The sequence below is a fragment of the Hyalella azteca genome, unplaced genomic scaffold (genome assembly GCF_000764305.2).
Source record: "Hyalella azteca isolate HAZT.00-mixed unplaced genomic scaffold, Hazt_2.0.2 contig13831, whole genome shotgun sequence".
NCBI lineage: Eukaryota > Metazoa > Arthropoda > Malacostraca > Amphipoda > Hyalellidae > Hyalella > Hyalella azteca.
The window spans coordinates 18,934-37,423 of record NW_025943738.1 but is presented as its reverse complement, the minus strand read 5'-3'; the positions used below and the strand labels follow the sequence as shown (position 1 = coordinate 37,423).

At 39.3% G+C, this 18,490-nt stretch overlaps 1 protein-coding gene across 1 annotated transcript; it reads left to right on the top strand.

Annotated features, from left to right (window-relative positions):
- Positions 1–1,864: 1,864 nt before the first annotated feature.
- On the top strand, positions 1,865–17,271 carry LOC108670324 (cap-specific mRNA (nucleoside-2'-O-)-methyltransferase 1). Its single transcript, XM_047883849.1, has 16 exons — positions 1,865–2,000; positions 2,249–2,743; positions 2,990–3,151; positions 3,458–3,628; positions 4,952–5,119; positions 5,685–5,892; positions 6,353–6,580; positions 7,473–7,605; positions 8,653–8,838; positions 9,705–9,901; positions 10,709–10,846; positions 11,710–11,962; positions 13,030–13,152; positions 13,780–13,901; positions 16,459–16,567; positions 17,091–17,271. Exons 2-16 carry the CDS (start codon positions 2,255–2,257, stop codon positions 17,269–17,271), a joined length of 2,868 nt encoding a protein of 955 aa, XP_047739805.1. The 5' UTR covers positions 1,865–2,000; positions 2,249–2,254.
- Positions 17,272–18,490: the final 1,219 nt, after the last annotated feature.

The window sequence follows — 18,490 nt, the reverse complement described above, 5'->3', positions numbered from 1 at the left end:
GCTACGCCGTTAGTTTGTCGGTAAATTTTGTTGTCGGGAGTCCGGAAAGGTGATTCGGAAGTGCACAGTCGAAGGAGATCAAGGAGAATTTTCTTCGGTATCGGTGGAGCCGGCATTTGTATGTATATGTATGTTTGTATGTGCATGTATACACATGCATCACCCGAATTATCTTACTTGTATTAGTTTACCCAATTTAACCATCATTTATTATGCCAAGTTCTATAAGCAAATTAAAGCAATGACCCTTGTTTTTCTGATATTTTTTTTCATGTTATGTGTAACTTTTCTCTTACACGCTGTCATGCCAAACCATCACGTCCACTGACATTTTATAAGCAAGAACAAAGTGGATTGACTTCCATGCCAAGAGGTCCAAAACTGCAGAAGCTCTCAGGCCCCACGGTCATCCTTGCGGTTGTCCTGTGGCTTTAAGTCCACCCAGCGTGGACATCCGGAAAAGAAGAAGAAGAAGTGGCCGCATGCAGGATCACGTTTGTAAAGCAAATTAGTGTTTACTGGTAAGGTTTAAGGAGGAAGGATTATTGGGCAGTGCTTTAGCCTTTAGGAGAAAGAGCAAGTAAATATGATGTTATAGTTATATAGTATAGTATCTTCGGCATTAAAGAATACGCCTGTCGCGGTGTCGCCGAGTCTTGTTCTTTTCTTGACTAGACTGGCCTTTTGATCAGATCTTTTCAACGGACGATAGATGAAAAATCGCTTCTAGATATCAGTTGTTCTTGTTCCGTAGGGTACGACTCAAACGAGGCATTTTAAGGCTAAACATATGGACATAAAAGAAGTATGGACAAGTTTGGTGGTGCCTGGGAAGCTGGGATTACATGGAAATGGAGACAATATTAATGGAGATGATGGAGTTAAAGTAGATGTTATTGCATACCTAGAAACTAGAATGAAGGTTAACAGTATAAATTGAAAGTTGTAGCCTACAGAATTATGAGAATATGATAGGGATAGCCAATAGCTGGACTTGAGACCTTCAAAGGTTCACCTTCAACTTTCAAGAGTTGGCTGTGGGGCCTGTGGCCTGTGAGCCTGTGACTGTGATTGCGTTTCTCAGGCAGCCAGGCAGAGGCTAGCATCTTTGATAGGCCTATATCCTTGCAATTGGTAATTATGACCATTGACCAGTATTAGTCTACCTACCTATTCTATATGAATTTTAGTGACATGCTGATGCTGCGTAGGGCTGGTGGCTGGCGGCTGCATGGTCACCTACAGGTTTCCTGCCATTTCTGGAACTGCGAGATTTCCGTCCACCTGAATGACCTGATGAATTACCTACTAACTAAACTAATTGTTAACAAAAGTGCACAATGAGGCTGACTGGCTGAGGCTGCAAGATTCCAATTGTATTAAAAATTCAACACGCTTGAGCTGCAAGATTTCAGAAACAAGTAGAAAAATTCTAATCCTGAATTCTGATTATTTACCATTTGTAAGGTTCATTGCCACTTGTTGACTAAAAAACTTTTTTGATTGGGCTAGGATTCTAGGAAGATGCAGCGCAGTTTTGTTTATAAAATAGATTGTTTCTTGGAGAGGCAGGCAACTCACGCAACTGCAACTAAAGTGCTGCTGGTAACTGGCAAGGTTTTCAGCATTGGCATTATATAAGAGAATGAAGAGATCATGTATCAGTATCTATTTTGTCTAACTAACAGGAATCTTGAGGCTGCAAAAATAGCCAGAAAGCTAAAATCTTTGTTTGAAAAGGATAGATGCCACCTACAGCTAAGCTGTGCATTGTGCAATCTATAAATTTTACTTGAAATTTTATCAATGTAATTACTTTTGATCCATTTTCCATTTTGGTTCCCTGGACCCTGAAAATGTTGAAATAGAAGCATATATAACAAATGCCTACTTGAGTAAATGCATCTGGATTTCTGATTTTACAGTGCTTCCTTCATTACATGTAAATTGAATTCTGGCTGAATGGAAAAGATCTTGGAATAAGTTAGCTAACTAGCTTGGTAAGCAGAAGTATCACTGTAGACTAATGATGTATTAAGCTTTGCACTTCACAGAGAGCTTTAAGAGTTTTTAATCTTTATAATTTTTCTAAATAGTCAACACTATCAAAAATTTTGTTTTATTGGGTGATATTATTTTACATTTTTATAAGTAATTATTTTCCAAAAAATTAGAGACTAAATATTTATTATACTGTATATATATGGCTCTTAATTTATCATTGCTTGAACAGAGTATTTGTTTCCAGTTAAAAATGAGTTCCCAAAAGCGAGGTTATGATGAAGACAATGGGGGGAAGAAGAAAAGAGCTAAACTATCACAAAGTGATAGATCAGCAAGCAATTCAGGCTTGCTCTCTTCACCTAAACCATCACAAAGTGATAGATCAGCGAGCAATTCTAGCTTGCTCTCTTCAGCACACAGTTTTTATGGAAGAAGTTCTCTGGGAGATGCAGACAGTCTTTCAAGTCCAGAAGAGATGAACAATCATAGTCTTGCATCACAGTCAGATATATCAGAAGACTATATGCCTGCAGGCATGCAGCCTGATTACAGCCCTGACACTATGACTCAGTTCACACCCTCCACATCTGACTCCCCCAAAAACTTCTCACCGTCCATTCCTGAAAATGGAAAAAATTATGGTTTGAACTCTGGGACGTCTTCACTATCTTCCAACAACACAACATCAACCAGCAGTGGCCCTAAGCCCCATTACAGCTCTATTTCTCAAAAGTTGATGGTTTGTGTTCTTCTCTGTTCTGCCATGTCTTTTATAATTTAAAATTTTTATAATTTAAAATGTTTGAGATCACTTCTATAGTAGTTTTGAATGCGTATACCGGTACTTGCAATGAAATCAATTTGATGAAGCACATGATTAAACAAAAGTTTTGATATATAGATTTAGGTTTTAATTCCTAACTTTAATATTCATATGCCTATTATTTAATTATTAGTTTAGTCTATAATTTGCCTTGTATTGCAGAATAAGATGGGTTATGAGGAAGGCCGAGGCTTGGGAGCATCACAGTCTGGTCGCTTGGAGCCTGTAGAAGCATCTCATCAGAAAGGCAGGAGGGGTCTTGGCCACTCACTCCCTCAGCTGCAGCCAGCTATTATTAAGGATTTCCATGATGGCCAGCTTGATGTGAGGTTTCATTATTGAATTGTGTTTGATAAATTAGTGTTCAGTTTTGAGACATTCCAATCTGAGTCTAGTTTTCTGATGCTGTATGTATATATAAGTGAAATAGATTTTTATTTTCTACTATTTTCAGTCTACCCTTTAATGTTGCTGTCTCAAATTTAAGATATATTTACCCTATTTTTTCATCTGATCACAGACTATTTTCCAGTTCAAATTTTGTTTTAATATCAATATTCCCTAATAGCTATATGTTGATTCTGAATATTTATCAAAATCGTTTGGCGCAATTTATTTTGATATTCTCAGGAAGCAAGTGTGGAGGAAGAAGTCCTTTGGATGGCTGAATGCCCCAACCCAGAACCATTATCCCTTGCCTTGCTCACTCAGTGGATGACAATTGGACCAAAGAAGCTTGACATCAGTGATGAAACAGATTATTGTGATGAGAGTATTCTCAAGGGTGTGCTCGATGCAAAGGTGTGTTTTCTGAGAAATATGAACATTTTTGTAAATAATTTTTGTTGATTTATTGTACTGCAGAAACACCATTAACTAATTTTATCCTGGTCTCAGTTGGCTTGAAAATTTTGTATGCAACTAAGATCAACATCTGACAACAACCTAAAAACTGCACAAACAATCAAAATGATGGAAAAGTGTAATATGGAGTCTTCTTATAGGTACTGTTCTTTTTATTTATATTATAAATTCTTGTTTTTCCTCTCAATTTGACAAGCATTTGAAAAGGCAGATAAGTTAACTTCACGAACATTACCGTAAAATGGGGTAACTTAGACCGGCGGGGTAACTTAGACCACTTTTCGCTTTTTTAACAAAAACCCCTACAACTCAAAAACTATTTGACATAGAAAAATTTTGTCAATGGGCATTAAAGGCCTAATACTGAGGCCACATAACACAATAGAAAGATTTGAAAAGTTTGCATATCTAATAGGTTAAAAAATTAAAAATGTGACCCATGGAAAAAGCTATTATTTAAAGCCTGTCAGAGTACCCCCTCCAATTTTTTTATTTTTTGGTTAAATAACTCCAGGTTTTGATGCATTGTAGTAGAACTCTTCTAGTTACATATGCAAATGACAAATTTTAGGAAAGTGTCATAGTTTGCAAATGGGGAGCGACGCCCCCAAATGGGGTAACTTAGACCACCTAATGTCAGCCCTGACGGGGTAACATAGACCGGCTTGGAAGTTAATGTAAAATTACCATATATAACATATTTTATGTTTGACAGCCTATTTATGTTTTTTCTTTAGGTTTCAGACTCTACAGAGTCTTATATTTGGTAATTTAACTTAATTTCCAGGCCGGTCTATGTTAACCCTGTCAGGGCTGCCATTAGGTTGTCAGAGTTCTCCCGTTTGGGGGAACTTAGACCACCTGGGGGGCAGGACCCCCCATTTGCAAACTATGACACTTTCCTCAAGTTTGTCATTTGCATATGTAACTAGAAGAGTTCTACTACAATGCACCAAAACCTGGAGTTATTTTACCAAAAAATATAATTGATTTTACCACCCGGTGACTATGAGAGGCAGGAGCCAGCAATTTATGGTGAGTGAAGCTAGAGTATAGACCTGTATTTTGCATGTTTAAATCCAAGTTTAATTTAGCTAGTAAAAAAATGGCATCATTTATAAAAAAAAGTGGTCTAAGTTACCCCATTTTACGGTATTTAAATATATTCTTTAAAATATACACATATTGAACCATTTTTTATAATGTACAAGTATATACGGTACGTTGATAGCAGTTTATAATATTAAAAACTTTTTGCAGACAGTGTTTGATGCACTAAGCGAGCGGGAGATCCAGCGAGCGCGAGTTCGCAGTAACCCCTTCGAGACCATCGGCAAAGTGTTCTTCCAGAACAGAGCTGCCCTCAAGATGGCAAACTTGGACGCCATATGCGGCATGATGTTCACTAGGCCCACCGACCCACATGGAGTCAGTTCCTCCTCTTGTACATATTTCAGGAATATTCAGCTTATGTAGACGTTTGTATGTGTCGTGTTACATTTGTAGAGTAATTTTCTTGTTGGTTTTCCAATGAAATTAACAGGGTTTTTATACTGTTGTTACTTGTTAGTTGGGCCTGAAAAGCAGATTACAAAAATATATTTTAATGTATTAACAACAGTTTGAATGTAACAACGTTAATTATATAGTTAACCAAAGTACATTAGTTTTTTCTTGTGATGCATCTAAAACACAAATTTCTTTGTATACACCATCTTTTCTTCATTACTGTTCAAATTTTCCCTGCGTACTTGAACTAAAAATCTTGAAAACAATGACCGGCGGTATTCCAAGCTGTCTTGTTTATGGCCTGTCCACTCGAACTGCGGTATAAAATGCTTATAAAAAGTGCATTCGTACTCGAAATTATGTGTTTTTGATGAGCAGAAGCCAATGTTGCAAGTCAGTTATATAGCCTGTCCACTTGAACTGCGAAACAAAATACTTATAAAAACTGCATTGGTACTCTAAATGATGTGTTTTTGATGAGCAGAAGCCCATGGTGCAAGAGGACAACATCCTATACTTTGCTGACGTGTGTGCTGCGCCAGGAGGGTTCGCCGAGTATGCCATATGGCGCCGCAAAACAATCAGTGATGGCTTCCCTGATGTGCATGGCTTTGGCTTCACATTGCGCTCTAATGACTTCAAACTGCATGACTTCTACGCAGCTCCTAGAGAGTTCTTTGAACCGCACTACGGTAAATATTGTTAAAAAATTGCGTGATTAAAGCTTCTAACTATGAAAGAGATATGAAAATTACATCATTAATATTAAATAAATGACGAGAGATCAAAGTTTGTGTAAGTATTACTGATCGTGTGGGATCAATGGCTGGTATCTCTTATTTGTATCCTTAACATTAACTTCAGCTTCATAGGGTTTCTGCGGTGAATAAGGTTTCTCTGCAGCTTAATAACGTATCTCTTTTGTTTTGTGGGGGATGATGAAACTGACAAGTCTGGTCACAGTGACCGAGGATACTTGAGAGACTTCTACGGTTATCGTATTGAGAAAAATTTATAGGAGTATGGTTAGATATGAGAATAATGATTTTTCTTGACAGGCGACAGTGACACAAGACTCATGGGTGACTACTATGGTGACTAATTTTGTGGTGAATAACGGTAAGATATGAGAATAATAATCTCCCTTGACAGGCGACAGTGATCGAGGCAAGAAGGGTGATGGAGATGGTGATATCTACAAGGGGCATAACATCAGCAGCTTCTGCGACTTCGTGAAGACGGCGACGCGGGGGCGCGGCGTGCACTTCATGATGGCGGACGGCGGCTTTAATGTAGAGGGGCAAGAGAACATCCAGGAGATATTGAGCAAGCAGCTCTACCTGGGGCAGTTCACGGTCGCCCTAGGCATTGTCAGGGAGGGTGGGTACTGTGTGCTGAATACTGCGTGCTGTGTGCTAAATACTGCGTGTTTCTGTGTGTTGGATACTGCGTGCTGTATGTCGAGTGCTGCGTGCTGAGCATACCGCTTTCCTGGGGCAGTTCACGGTCGCCCTGGGCATCGTCAGGGAGGGTGGGGGTACTGCAGTCAGGGAGGGTGGGGGTACTGCAGTTAGGGAGGTTGGGGGTACTGCAGTTAGGGAGGTTGGGTACTCTAAAAGAGAAAAATTTTCAATTTTTTCCCCATATATTTTGCAGAAATGGACTTTGCTGTTAATAATTTAGATCAAACTTTGAGGTTTCTACTGTTGTCAAAGCTCAACAATTGTCAGGCTTGTATTGCTAGTTGTTCTTAACTACGAAGCTCAATTATGCAAATTGTAGCAAAAACCCACAGGTTAAATTAACATGTTCAATTGATACCAAAGTTGAAATTAATATTAAACTCAATGTTTAGGTTGGGCCAACATAAAATAAATATAGAACATATTAGTAAGATTTATTCCTCTAGCAATGATGACAGAAACTGTTGAAACAGCGCCCACGAATTTAGACCAGATGGCAAAACTCGTAAATGGATTTATTTTGGCATGACCGAGATATTTGGTGGTGGTACCCTGTTTTTATTTCAATGCATTATTGTAGGTTCCGAATGGCAATAACAAGTCGAGGAGCCTAGTAATGTACAGATAATTATTTATTTGCTGTTTTTTTTACCACAAATCAGCATGTGCTGTTGTCAGAGTCTTGCACTACATTACTGTAACTCCTGCCTATAAAGTTATGGTTCATATTACAAATATTGCGCCTCATTACTTTTAATTATAATATGCGAATTAATTGTTGTATTATAGTAATTATCTTATATGTACAGGCGGGCATTTTGTGTGCAAGTTATTCGACACGTTCACGCCCTTCAGCGTAGAGCTCATCTACCTCATGTATCGCTGCTTCAGACGCGTCTCCATCCACAAGCCCAACACCAGCAGACCAGCTAACTCTGAGAGGTTAAACATCATAATAACTTATATCATTTGTTCATCTTATATTGTATCATTTGTTCACCTTGTATTATATTATTTCATTCATTCACTTTATATTACCTATATTATACTTATATCATTTGTTCATCTTATATTGTATAATTAGTTCACCTTGTATTATATTATTTCATTAGTTCACTTTAGATTACCTGTATTATATATCATTAGTTCACCGTGAATTTAAAAGCAAAGAACATGATGATGAAGCTGGTCTCTGAAATGTTTTCACCGAAGATATGACTAATTTAATTGATCTTATTAATTGTGATATATTTTCTATTTGGTGTGGTGGATACTGTGAGATCCAGGGTACCTGATCCACTTCGCTGGCGAGATAAAAAAATCAATAAGATCATTAAGATATAAAAAAAAGCTTTAATCTGGAATATAGAAACAAGACTACAAGGATGTCCTTCTGCTTCCGTGCATTAATGAAACTTAATTAGACGTTGTACCAAATTGTCGCTTTTCTTACTGTTTGGCAAGAGATGGGCATATATCCTGAAAATATCCTGAATAATTAAAATTGGTATTTGAACAAAATATGTTCAATATTTGAAGATCAGTATGAATAGCAAGAAAAAAAAAAACTTGACAACCAGTATTGAGTAAGCATTCCGATTTTAAATTTTTAATTCTGAAGGTTAACTGTAAAATGTTTGTACACTGCGCAAGTGTGCACATATCAGACGTCTTTGACGATTACAATTTTTAAATTTTATTATTAGAGCATTGAAGCCCAGAAAGCTTTAACAAAAACCTCACAAAATATCTGAAGCATCTAACACCAGTAGCGTGTAACAGTTATTCAATGTTATTCTAACACAGTTATTCGATGTTATTCTAACACAGTTATTCAATGCATGAATGTTCTGTGCCAGGTACATTATCTGCAAGGGACTGCGCAGTGGCTGCAGCAGTGTTTACAGTTAATGTTCTGTGTCAGGTACATTATCTGCAAGGGACTGCGCAGTGGCTGCAGCAGTGTGTACAGTTAATGTTCTGTGCCAGGTACATTATCTGCAAAGGACTGCGCAGTGGCTGCAGCAGTGTTTACAGTTACTTGTTCTCCGTCAACGATAAGCTCAACGAACTGAAGCTCAGCTCCGGCGACCGCGACGTGACGCATCTCGTGCCGCCAGAGCTTATACAGAACGATGAGAAATTCCTGCACTACATCAAGGATATGAACAACAGGTATGGCTGCTTATATCGTGCAAATTTAAATTAAAAAAAAAAAGAAAATTCTACAAAAATTTATGCCTTCATAGAAAAAATTTCGTAGAATTTTCTTTGGTTTTAAATCTCTATTGAAATTGCGATTCAAACAAACAAGCGACATTGAAGCTCAAACCTGTTGGTAATATCAGCAGTGTTTAGACCATCATAGCCATTGTTCAGTAAAGACCATATCTTTGCTCTACTTCCTACAAACGTGACGAAGATGTATTTGTTATAAATCACTCATTTGACCAGTTTAAGATTTTTTGTCTCATAAATTGTTCGTAATTGCCAGTGAAGCGAATTCTTGAGTTCAATATCAGGATTCTGTGGCTGAATTCGTCAATGTGTGTGGGTGATGCAAGTTTGGCTCCATAAGATTAAATGTAGGAAATAAAAACGCTGTGATTAGCATAATGCTAACGTACCAAACTTTTATGGGAATCTGCTCATATGATATTTTAGGTACAGCTTTCTTATAGGTAAATTATCTTGGGTAAATTAAATATGAATTTGATTAATTTTAATCAAATTTTCTCACGATTTTATTTTATTCACCTTTGTTCTTTTATAAACTTGGTTTGATGTTAGTTTCTTATCCAAATAAGTTGGATAAAGATTGAATTTTGCCAATGGAGGTTCTCTTCGTGAGACAAGAAGACATCCTCACGACATACGTCTTCTTCACGCCCAACTTAAGATCACTTGTTACTAATTAAGGTGACTAATAATTAAATTTTTCAACAAGTTTTTATTGTTAGTAGGTTTTTTGTCTGAGCTTCATTGGTAAGAGCATGAGTGGCTCATGATTGTACATTTCAAGTTGTATTCTTATCTCGCAGTATCGGCGAAAAACAGATAAGAAGTCTGCACAAAATTCGTCTGTTCGCTGAGGACAACACGCTGACGGAGGCCCGGCAGAGCGCCATGAGGACCGAGAGCCTCTCAGCCTGGGGTGTGCCGGACATCTCTCGGAGGGCGCCTCTCAGGGAGCCTCCTGAGAGGAAGGCGATGAAAATTCTGCGTGAATGTGATGTTGGTGAGCAACATTGAAGTGAATGTGATGTTGGTGAGCAACATTGAAGTGAATGTGATGTTGGTGAGCAACGTTGAAGTGAATGTGATGTTGGTGAGCAACATTGAAGTGAATGTGATGTTGATGAGCAACATTGAAGTGAATGTGATGTTGGTGAGCAACATTGGAACCTGGAAAACTTCTCGGTCTGCATATAAAAAATGAACTTTGTATTGCTGCTGCTGCTGTTAGAAACTTGTTATCTCTTTGTGTGTAAAATCTGCTTGTTGTTTTGCTACTTTCCCATCAGTAGGTATGGGGCTAGAAATTGGTTTGTTGCCTCTTAAACTTGATGCTGTGACGACGGCAGTCTGTTTATTATATGCAGCCATGCCTTCTTAATTTAATGCAGCCATGCCTTCTTAATTTAATGCAGCCATACCTTCCAAATTATATTTTTATGTATGCGAGGATCACTCTTAATTTCTTGTGTTTATATACTTGAATATGTCATACTAGCTGTCGCTTGAATAAGTGTTAGGAGTATTGCTGTTCGACAGGTGTCTCCAGACTCGTTGTTACACGTCTGTTATAAGAACAGGTGTCTCCAGGCTTAATTTTCTTTATGCTTTCAAAAAGTAGCAAATTTTTATATGATACGTTGATATACATGTAAAACATGACATATTCGGGGCAATATTCCTAGTCTCCAACTTTTGCCAAGGTAAAAAGATACGAGCTTATGCGCTATATTTATTGTATTATTTTGTATTATTGTATTATTTATGTATTGTATTGTGTTTTGTATTATTTAAATATGTTTTTCCGCAGGAGAAACGCCCCATGCGCTGCTGGAGGTGAAGAACGTAAGCGACCTCAAGCCGCCCAGCGTGACAAGCCCCCTCAACTACCGCTTCATGGTGTCCTCCGTGGCTAAGGAGGAGCAGCGTAAACGGGGCTTCTACTTAGGTAAGCAAGGCTTCTACTTAGGCAGGCTTCTACTTAGTTAGGTAAGCAAAGCTTCTACTTAGGTAAGCAAGGCTTCTACTCAGGTAAGCAAGGCTTCTACTTAGGCAAGCAAGGCATCTACTTAGGCAAGCAAGGCATCTACTTAGGTAAGCAAGGCTTCTACTTAGGCAAGCAAGGCATCTACTTAGGCAAGCAAGGCATCTACTTAGGTAAGCAAGGCTTCTACTTGGGTAAGCAAGGCATCTACTTAGGTAAGCAAGACTTCTACTTAGCATTCAGTTAGTCAATTTTTAAAGTTCCATTCAACTCGCTGAAGCATATTGACGGGTGTGTTTGCTATGGCTTGGCGTATGTTCTTCAAATGAGGTAGGGTTTTAGCAATAATGGAACGGCCATTAGAATAGGGCGCCTCGACAGCAAATGCACGCTGCTCACTTGTCCAACGCATAGTGGCAACTGACTAGGCGGGGCACAAAACTTCATGACCTTGCCTTTCATATGAAATACTCCCCGCCCCTTTCCTACAACATTGGCAGCTTGGCGCGAAATACAAAACAGGAAATTTTGGTGAATCACCCTGTACATAATTAAAATTTTCCTCGCATGTTTTCGACTGCAGGTCACCGGCCTCTTATACATAATTATGTTTTTATTTTATTAATTGGGGTGATGATTCATACGTGTTTGTGACTGCAGGTCTCATACACATGGTTTACTTTTTATCTGAGATAAATTGAATTGCATTAATTCATCTCATAATTCGTACATGTTTTTGACTGCTGGTCCTCGTATACTTATTTCATGTTTCTAAATAAAATTAATTATGTACATGAACATTAATTAATGAATGTTTTCGCGTGCAGGTCTTGGCGGCCTGAACGTGTACCGAAGTGAGTCATTATGCCCGGCCTCCTGGGGTCATTTGAACCTCAACGTAGAGCTGCCGCCCGACACTCTAATTTATGCTGAACTTGTGGACGAAATTCGCGACATGAGCGTCGACGAGCCGCTGCCTGGCGACAAGCAGAGGAGGACCAGGCGGGTACCTGCGCTGCACGTCATCGACGGCATCTGCCTTAATGGCTTCAATATCTCCAAGATGCATCTGGTGCGAAGGTGGGTCATAAGCAGGGCAATAAATGGGTCATAAGCAGGACAATCAATGGGTCATAAGCAGGACAATCATTCTGCCTTAATGGCTTCAATATCTCCAAGATGCATCTAGTGCGAAGGTGGGTCATAAGCAGGGCAATATGTGGGTCACAATCAGGACAATCAATGGGTCATAAGCAGGACAATCATTCTGCCTGAACGGCTTCAATATCTCCAAGATGCATCTGGTGCGAAGGTGGGTCATAAGCAGGGCAATATGTGGGTCACAATCAGGACAATCAATGAGTCATAATCAGAACAATCAATGCGTCACAATCACGACAATTAATGGGTCATAAGCACGACAATAAATGGTTCATTTCGTCCTTATAGTGAAACACCGTCATACTCATAGTACAAGCAGGGAGTAGAAGCAATGATACCGGTACGCCCTTTACCCGGACCAAACTGGGTCAAGATGACCCACACAGGGGCACAAAGTATCGAGTGCACAGACAATTCCACTCATTTCTCCTAGTGTATGGTAGTACCGACATGGCCTATGTTACTTATAACTGGTTATAAGTCACCAGAGTATTTACCATCAGTAGAGTTTTAATAGTTACATCAAAGCTCATTACCGAATTTTATTTAACAATATATCAAAGCTCATTACCGAGTTTTATACAACAATGCAACGAACTCCTTATTGCATTTTAATAATAAAACTAACGCAGGATTATCTCGCATGATGATGATCTTCATTGCTATTGCCTTGTAATTTGTTCCTAAGCGTAAAGCCTTTATAAGATGCATGCTTCAAGACATCAAAATCTGAACAAAGATCTTGTTACTACTCGCTAACTGGACAGTCTTAATTAGCTTAATTATGATTGTTAATTACTTTCATTATTTATCATTATATATTATTTATGTCCTATCATATTATAATTATATATTAATTAGGTCCTATTTTGTTGTGATAGCGTCGAGGTTGTAATGAATTCAAATGATGGTATGATTATTATTATTTATTATTATAATGATTTTTATTATATATATATTAATATTATGAATGTTTGTGTTGACAGACACGGCTTCCTGAAGCGCTTCTGTGAGGCCGTGACCAAGACCAGCAAACCTGAGCTGCTGCCTCTCCGCTGCAAGACTCTGCACCGTGCAGAAGATGTGCACAAGATACTCTCCCATCCTAGGCAAGTCTGCACACTCTTGCTCTGCACACTCTTGCATACTCCTGCCCACTCTTTCTTGCTCTGCACACTTTCACTCTTTCTTGCTCTGCACACTCTTTCTGGCTCTGCACACTTTCACTCTTTCTTGCTCTGCACACTCTTTCTGGCTCTGCACACTCGTTCTTGCTCTGCACACTCTTGCATACTCCTGCCCACTCTTTCTTGCTCTGCACGCTCTTTCTGGCTCTGCACACTCGTTCTTGCTCTGCTCACTCTTGCTCTGCACACTCTTGCTCTGCACACTCTTGCTCTGCACACTCTTGCTCTGCACACTCTTGCTCTGCACACTCTTGCTCTGCACACTCTTGCTCTGCACTCTCTTGCTCTGCTCACTCCTCTGTTTTTTTTCGCTCATTTTTCATAGAAGTGTAAAAAATGTTATTAATATTAATAATAAATTTTGCCCTGCGATTCTGCCAGCAATACAAGGGATTAATAAGGAACTCTTGCCTGTCCCATCTAATACAGTTGTTTGCTACCGGCGCATCTATAAATGAATGATATGTACATGAATATGATGATACATGGCTGAATAAGTAAATGGATGATATGTACAAGAATGAATTAACAAGTTCTGCTCGCACGCAGGTTGTCAGTCCGACAAGTTAGGAACTCAGGATATCAACGCGTCATGTATTGTGAGTCCGACAACGAACTGGAGCCTTACCACGTACCGGTCACTGGTCTCATCATGCTGATCACGGTTAAAGGTACATCCTTATAACGTCCCGGTCACTGGCCTCATCATGCTGATCACGGTTAATGGTACGTCCTTATAACGTCCCAGTCACTGGCCTCATCATGCTGATCACGGTTAATGGTACGTCCTTATAACGTCCCAGTCACTGGCCTCATCATGCTGATCACGGTTAATGGTACGTCCCTGCCACGTCCCGGTCACTGGTCTCATCATGCTGATCACGGTTAAAGGTAAGTCCTTATAACGTCCCAGTGACTGGCCTCATCGTGCTGATTACGGTTAAAGGTACGTCACTGCTGTAGCGTAGTATGTTGCGTATCTTAAACGTATCTTGTACAGGGTGCGTACCGGTCATGGAAAACCTGGAAAGTCATGGAATTCGATTTTTCATTTTCCAGGCCTGGAAAGTCATTGGATTTCATTTCAGGTCATGGAAAGTCATGTAACAAAAGGCGTTTTGACTTCCCTCAATAAGGTTGATCTTGGTTACATGGCCAAGACCGCTATAAAAAAACAGCTTGCAGACAAGAAGGCAAGTGCACTGCAAGTTCTCACTTTCAAGACACAAGTGTGGGACTTAATGTAGGCTGTAGTCCAAATGCTACTGGTCAAGAGCCCTATCAGGTATGGCCTTGATAGGAACCTGAGATGGCTGGCGTCAAAAGTCTTCATCAAGAAGGACTGTAAGCAGGGTTCGTACCGGTCATGGAAAACCTGGAAAGTCATGGAATTTTATTTTTCATTTTCCAGGCCTGGCATGTCATTGAATTTCATTTCAGGTTATGGAAAGTCATGGAATTTGCAAGTAAAGAAGAAAAAAAGGAAGAGTTTTTCTGTGCTGCGTGTGTTTACTGTTTGTGCGGTCTCTTGTTGCCTGCGTTCTGTATAGTTCTCCAATCACGTGACCGTCGATCACGTGATTGGCGAACCAATAACGTGAGCTCGGGGACCGAGCTCAGTTGCATTGGACAACTTTTTGATGTGCAGTGGCAACGTTCCATCTTCAGCGTGAAATTTATACATCACCATGCCTGGAATGTGTAGATTTTATGACTTGTGGTTAAGAATAGAAGCTTATCGCGACTGGCTTGCTCGCCATCCAAAGCATGAAGGTTTGGCGATATGTACATTGTGCTCGAAAAACTTCGATATGTCAAATATGGGGGAAGCAGCTTTGAAGAGCCATGCCAAAGGCAGCAAACACACCAAGTTAGCTAAGCAACACAGTGAGGAGAAAAGCAAAGCGCAGTCACGCATTTCCGATTTGTTGCCCGCTGACAGCAATGCTACTGCAGTTTCTTGCTCCAAAATCAGCACGGTAGTGTCTACTGCCACTGTGAATGTAGAGACGGAGAGCAGGCGTGTATCCACTGCCAAAGCCAACCTCAATGCCGAACTGACCAGATTTGTAACAAAAGATGTTCTGACGTCTGAAATTTGGTGCACATGCTAAATGATGACATCTCACTTTTTTTCATAGTAACATTGGCATAAGTGATTTATTCCGCTGCATGTTTCCTGACATATTCTCCTCACCACTTTCGGCCAGGGACCATGCTTTTTGGATATGCTGAAGCAAAATGCTCGCGCTACTGATAATTTTGTACCAATTTTAAGATTTGTGTCATTTCGCCTCCTCTATGTCTGCCTGCTCTATGCATTTACACGTTTGCTATTTATCAACTGTAGGAGATGATAGAATATGCACGGTTAGTCTTTCAGTCATGATAAACCTGTCGTATACAAGTCTTGGAAAATTATATTGATGGTCATGGAGAGTCATGGAAGAGTTGTGGAATTTTTTTCTAAATACCGGTACGAACCCTGTGTAAGGAAGAACTGTCTCACTTAGCTTGTTGATGCCAAGAGATTCCCAAACACAGATGTGGATGGTGTTGTGCGATGAGATGTGCAACTTTAGAGATGAATCACAACATTGCAGTGAACTGAACGCACAGTTTCAAGCAATTTCAACTTCTGATCGACTGGACACTTTATGGCATGCCATTCTGTCAAAAGAGCACATACAAGAAACTCTGGAATGTAGTGCAGATGCTCATGCTCCTGTTCATGGTCAAGCCACGGTTGAAAGAGGGTTTTCATTCAACAAGGAAATCAACACACAACATGAAAGAGCGAACGGTGGTTGCCCTGCGTGCTGTGGTTGATCATGTTGCACATGTTGGTGGCCTGGACAAGATGGCCATCACCAAGAAGATGCTGCTTGCAGCTGGCAGTGCTAAAATAGCCTACAATACTTATTTGGCAGAAGAGAAAGAGCAGAGAGTGAAGGCCCAGAAAACCCAGAAGAGGACGGCTCTGTTGGATGAGCTGATGAACTGAAGAAAAATATTGATGGTCATGGAGAGTCATGGAAAAGTCATGGAATTTTTTTTCTAAATACCAGTACGCACCCTGCTTGTATCTTTATTAAAGTACCTTGCGTGGTTTATGCACGATGCTTGATAGATGAACGCGTGTACCTTGTACTTGTGTAGCGCGAATTATGCGAGAACATTCGTTCAATATTACATTTGTATATCCTTTAAATATCCTTATTTTTACAGCACCTTGGATGATGGCCGTCTCTCGCTCATCCAGCAAGAAATATTTCTATAATATCCGAACCAAAGTGTCAGAATATGAAGTGTCTGATGAAAAAGTGGCGGATTTCGCGTAAGTCAAATTTTTGGGTTTATGACCACAAATGTTTTTTTGTGCTGTCGTATATTTAGAATAACTTGAACATTGCCTCATCCATTAAATTATCATGTAATATACTTTGAGATATTTTTTAAAGAATCTGTTCAGTTTACGTTGCGTAATAACACGAAAATGTTCTGAAATATCTTAAATATTCCATTTCTTACGTATGATAGAAATGACCTGCACCTCGTATTATTAAGTATATTGAAATTTATCCTTATTTTAAAATTCGTTAATTCTTCTTTCCTCAGAAATTATTAAAGGGTTTTCTAGATATTTTGATGATATTTTTATTATCTATTTGGTTGACATTGATAGGTTTACTTACTTATTACTGAGCAGTTCCACGCATTGACTATTTGATGATCGCTTTCTTTTACAGTTATAAGCCATTGGTAGCTTTTGTGGCGATTATATATAAGCAATTGGAAATTGTATGTAAATGGATTTTCTACTAAAATTCTTCAGATTTAATTATTTGTTGTGTTTACAGATGCACAATGAGCGGGTCGATGTTGTGGCGCTGGCGCCCGGGCACCATCATCCTGGGCAACGACCACAACATTGGCTGCGATTTCCTCGACAGCGACGACGAAGAAGAAGAGCAAACCCCAGAACTGATGTCGCTGGCAACCTTCTCTGAATTCCTCGAGAATTGTCCACCCAAATATTGATTACATAGGTTCTATTGAATGGATGATAGTTGTCCATTGAATGGATGATAGTTGTCCATTCACCCTTAAGATAGAGGACAAGTTTTTTCTGCCGAATGAGCAAGTCTTGACTGTGCGACCGCGGGCTCAACGCACCAAATTTAACAATTTTAAATTAATTTAGGTTCTTTCTTCCATTGTGCCTCACTTGAATCCTTCTTGTCCGTTGCCCACCATACCTTCATCTATTTGTTTATGTTCATATCAGTAGAAGACTCGATGATTTTGTGTAACTTTAAACGTGTTCGTTGTTAATTGAGTTTTGCCTGCATAGCCCCGCTATTCAGGCAGTCAGCTGTCCCGCTATTCAGGTATTAAGCAGGTCTCGAGTGTCCATCTGGATGATTCTAAAATATAATAAATAAAATCTCCTCTTTTAATAAATATTACCGCGCACTTCACTCGCTCAAGAACAAGGCTCGGTTGTTCTCGTGCCAGGAATTACTGCGTGACTTTTCGCTGTATAAGATAACTTAAGTCAGAGGATCTGAGTTAAAATTTTGCATTTGATAATAAAAAAACTAACTTTGATGTTGAACTTATGTAGAAGTTTGGCTTGTATAATCCAATAAGTCGTATGTTGCGCTGTTGAACAACTCAAGTTGCCACACAGAGCATACAACGAACATAAATGTATGGAATGTCCACATGGTTGTACATAGATTAAGCATCTATTGTATGTTCTTGGTTATCTTTCAGCACCGGATTTTCACTGTCGACTGAAAAAAATTGTGCATGTGTACGTATAATGGTGGCACGGACTCGTTCCTTCCTTTCATACGCCACGTAGGAGTATTGAACTTCCTACTTATCTTTATTGTAGACATTCAAGTTTGTGTTTCTGACCTTGACTTCTATTTTTTCTGATCAATGCCACGGCGTGGCTATAGGAACGCCTTTATTGTTAATTTTTTTATTTTTTCCATAGGAAAAGAGCTTCCGTATTATTACAAGCGCATTGATGTTGGTTGAAAAGTATTGAATAAAAACATTCCTTGTCAGGTAAACGATTCGTGTGCAAAATAAAACTGATTATTGAGTGAATGAAACATTAAACTATATTTCAGTACGAAATTTTGTTTTTTTTTTCAAACGCACTCTTTACTGAAGCGCTCTTACGCTCAGTGAGACAACGCGTAAACCTCTTGGATATTCGCAGTTGTGTACAATAAAAACGTTG

What these genes read in the sequence shown, in the direction of transcription:
- LOC108670324 (XM_047883849.1), top strand. Translation starts at nt 2,255, where the DNA reads ATGAGTTCCCAAAAGCGAGGTTATGATGAAGACAATGGGGGGAAGAAG. An exon ending in ATCAAGGATATGAACAACAG is followed by an intron (nt 8,839 to 9,704) that starts GTATGGCTGCTT and finishes CTTATCTCGCAG; the next exon opens with TATCGGCGAAAAACAGATAA. An exon ending in GAAAAAGTGGCGGATTTCGC is followed by an intron (nt 16,568 to 17,090) that starts GTAAGTCAAATT and finishes TTGTGTTTACAG; the next exon opens with ATGCACAATGAGCGGGTCGA.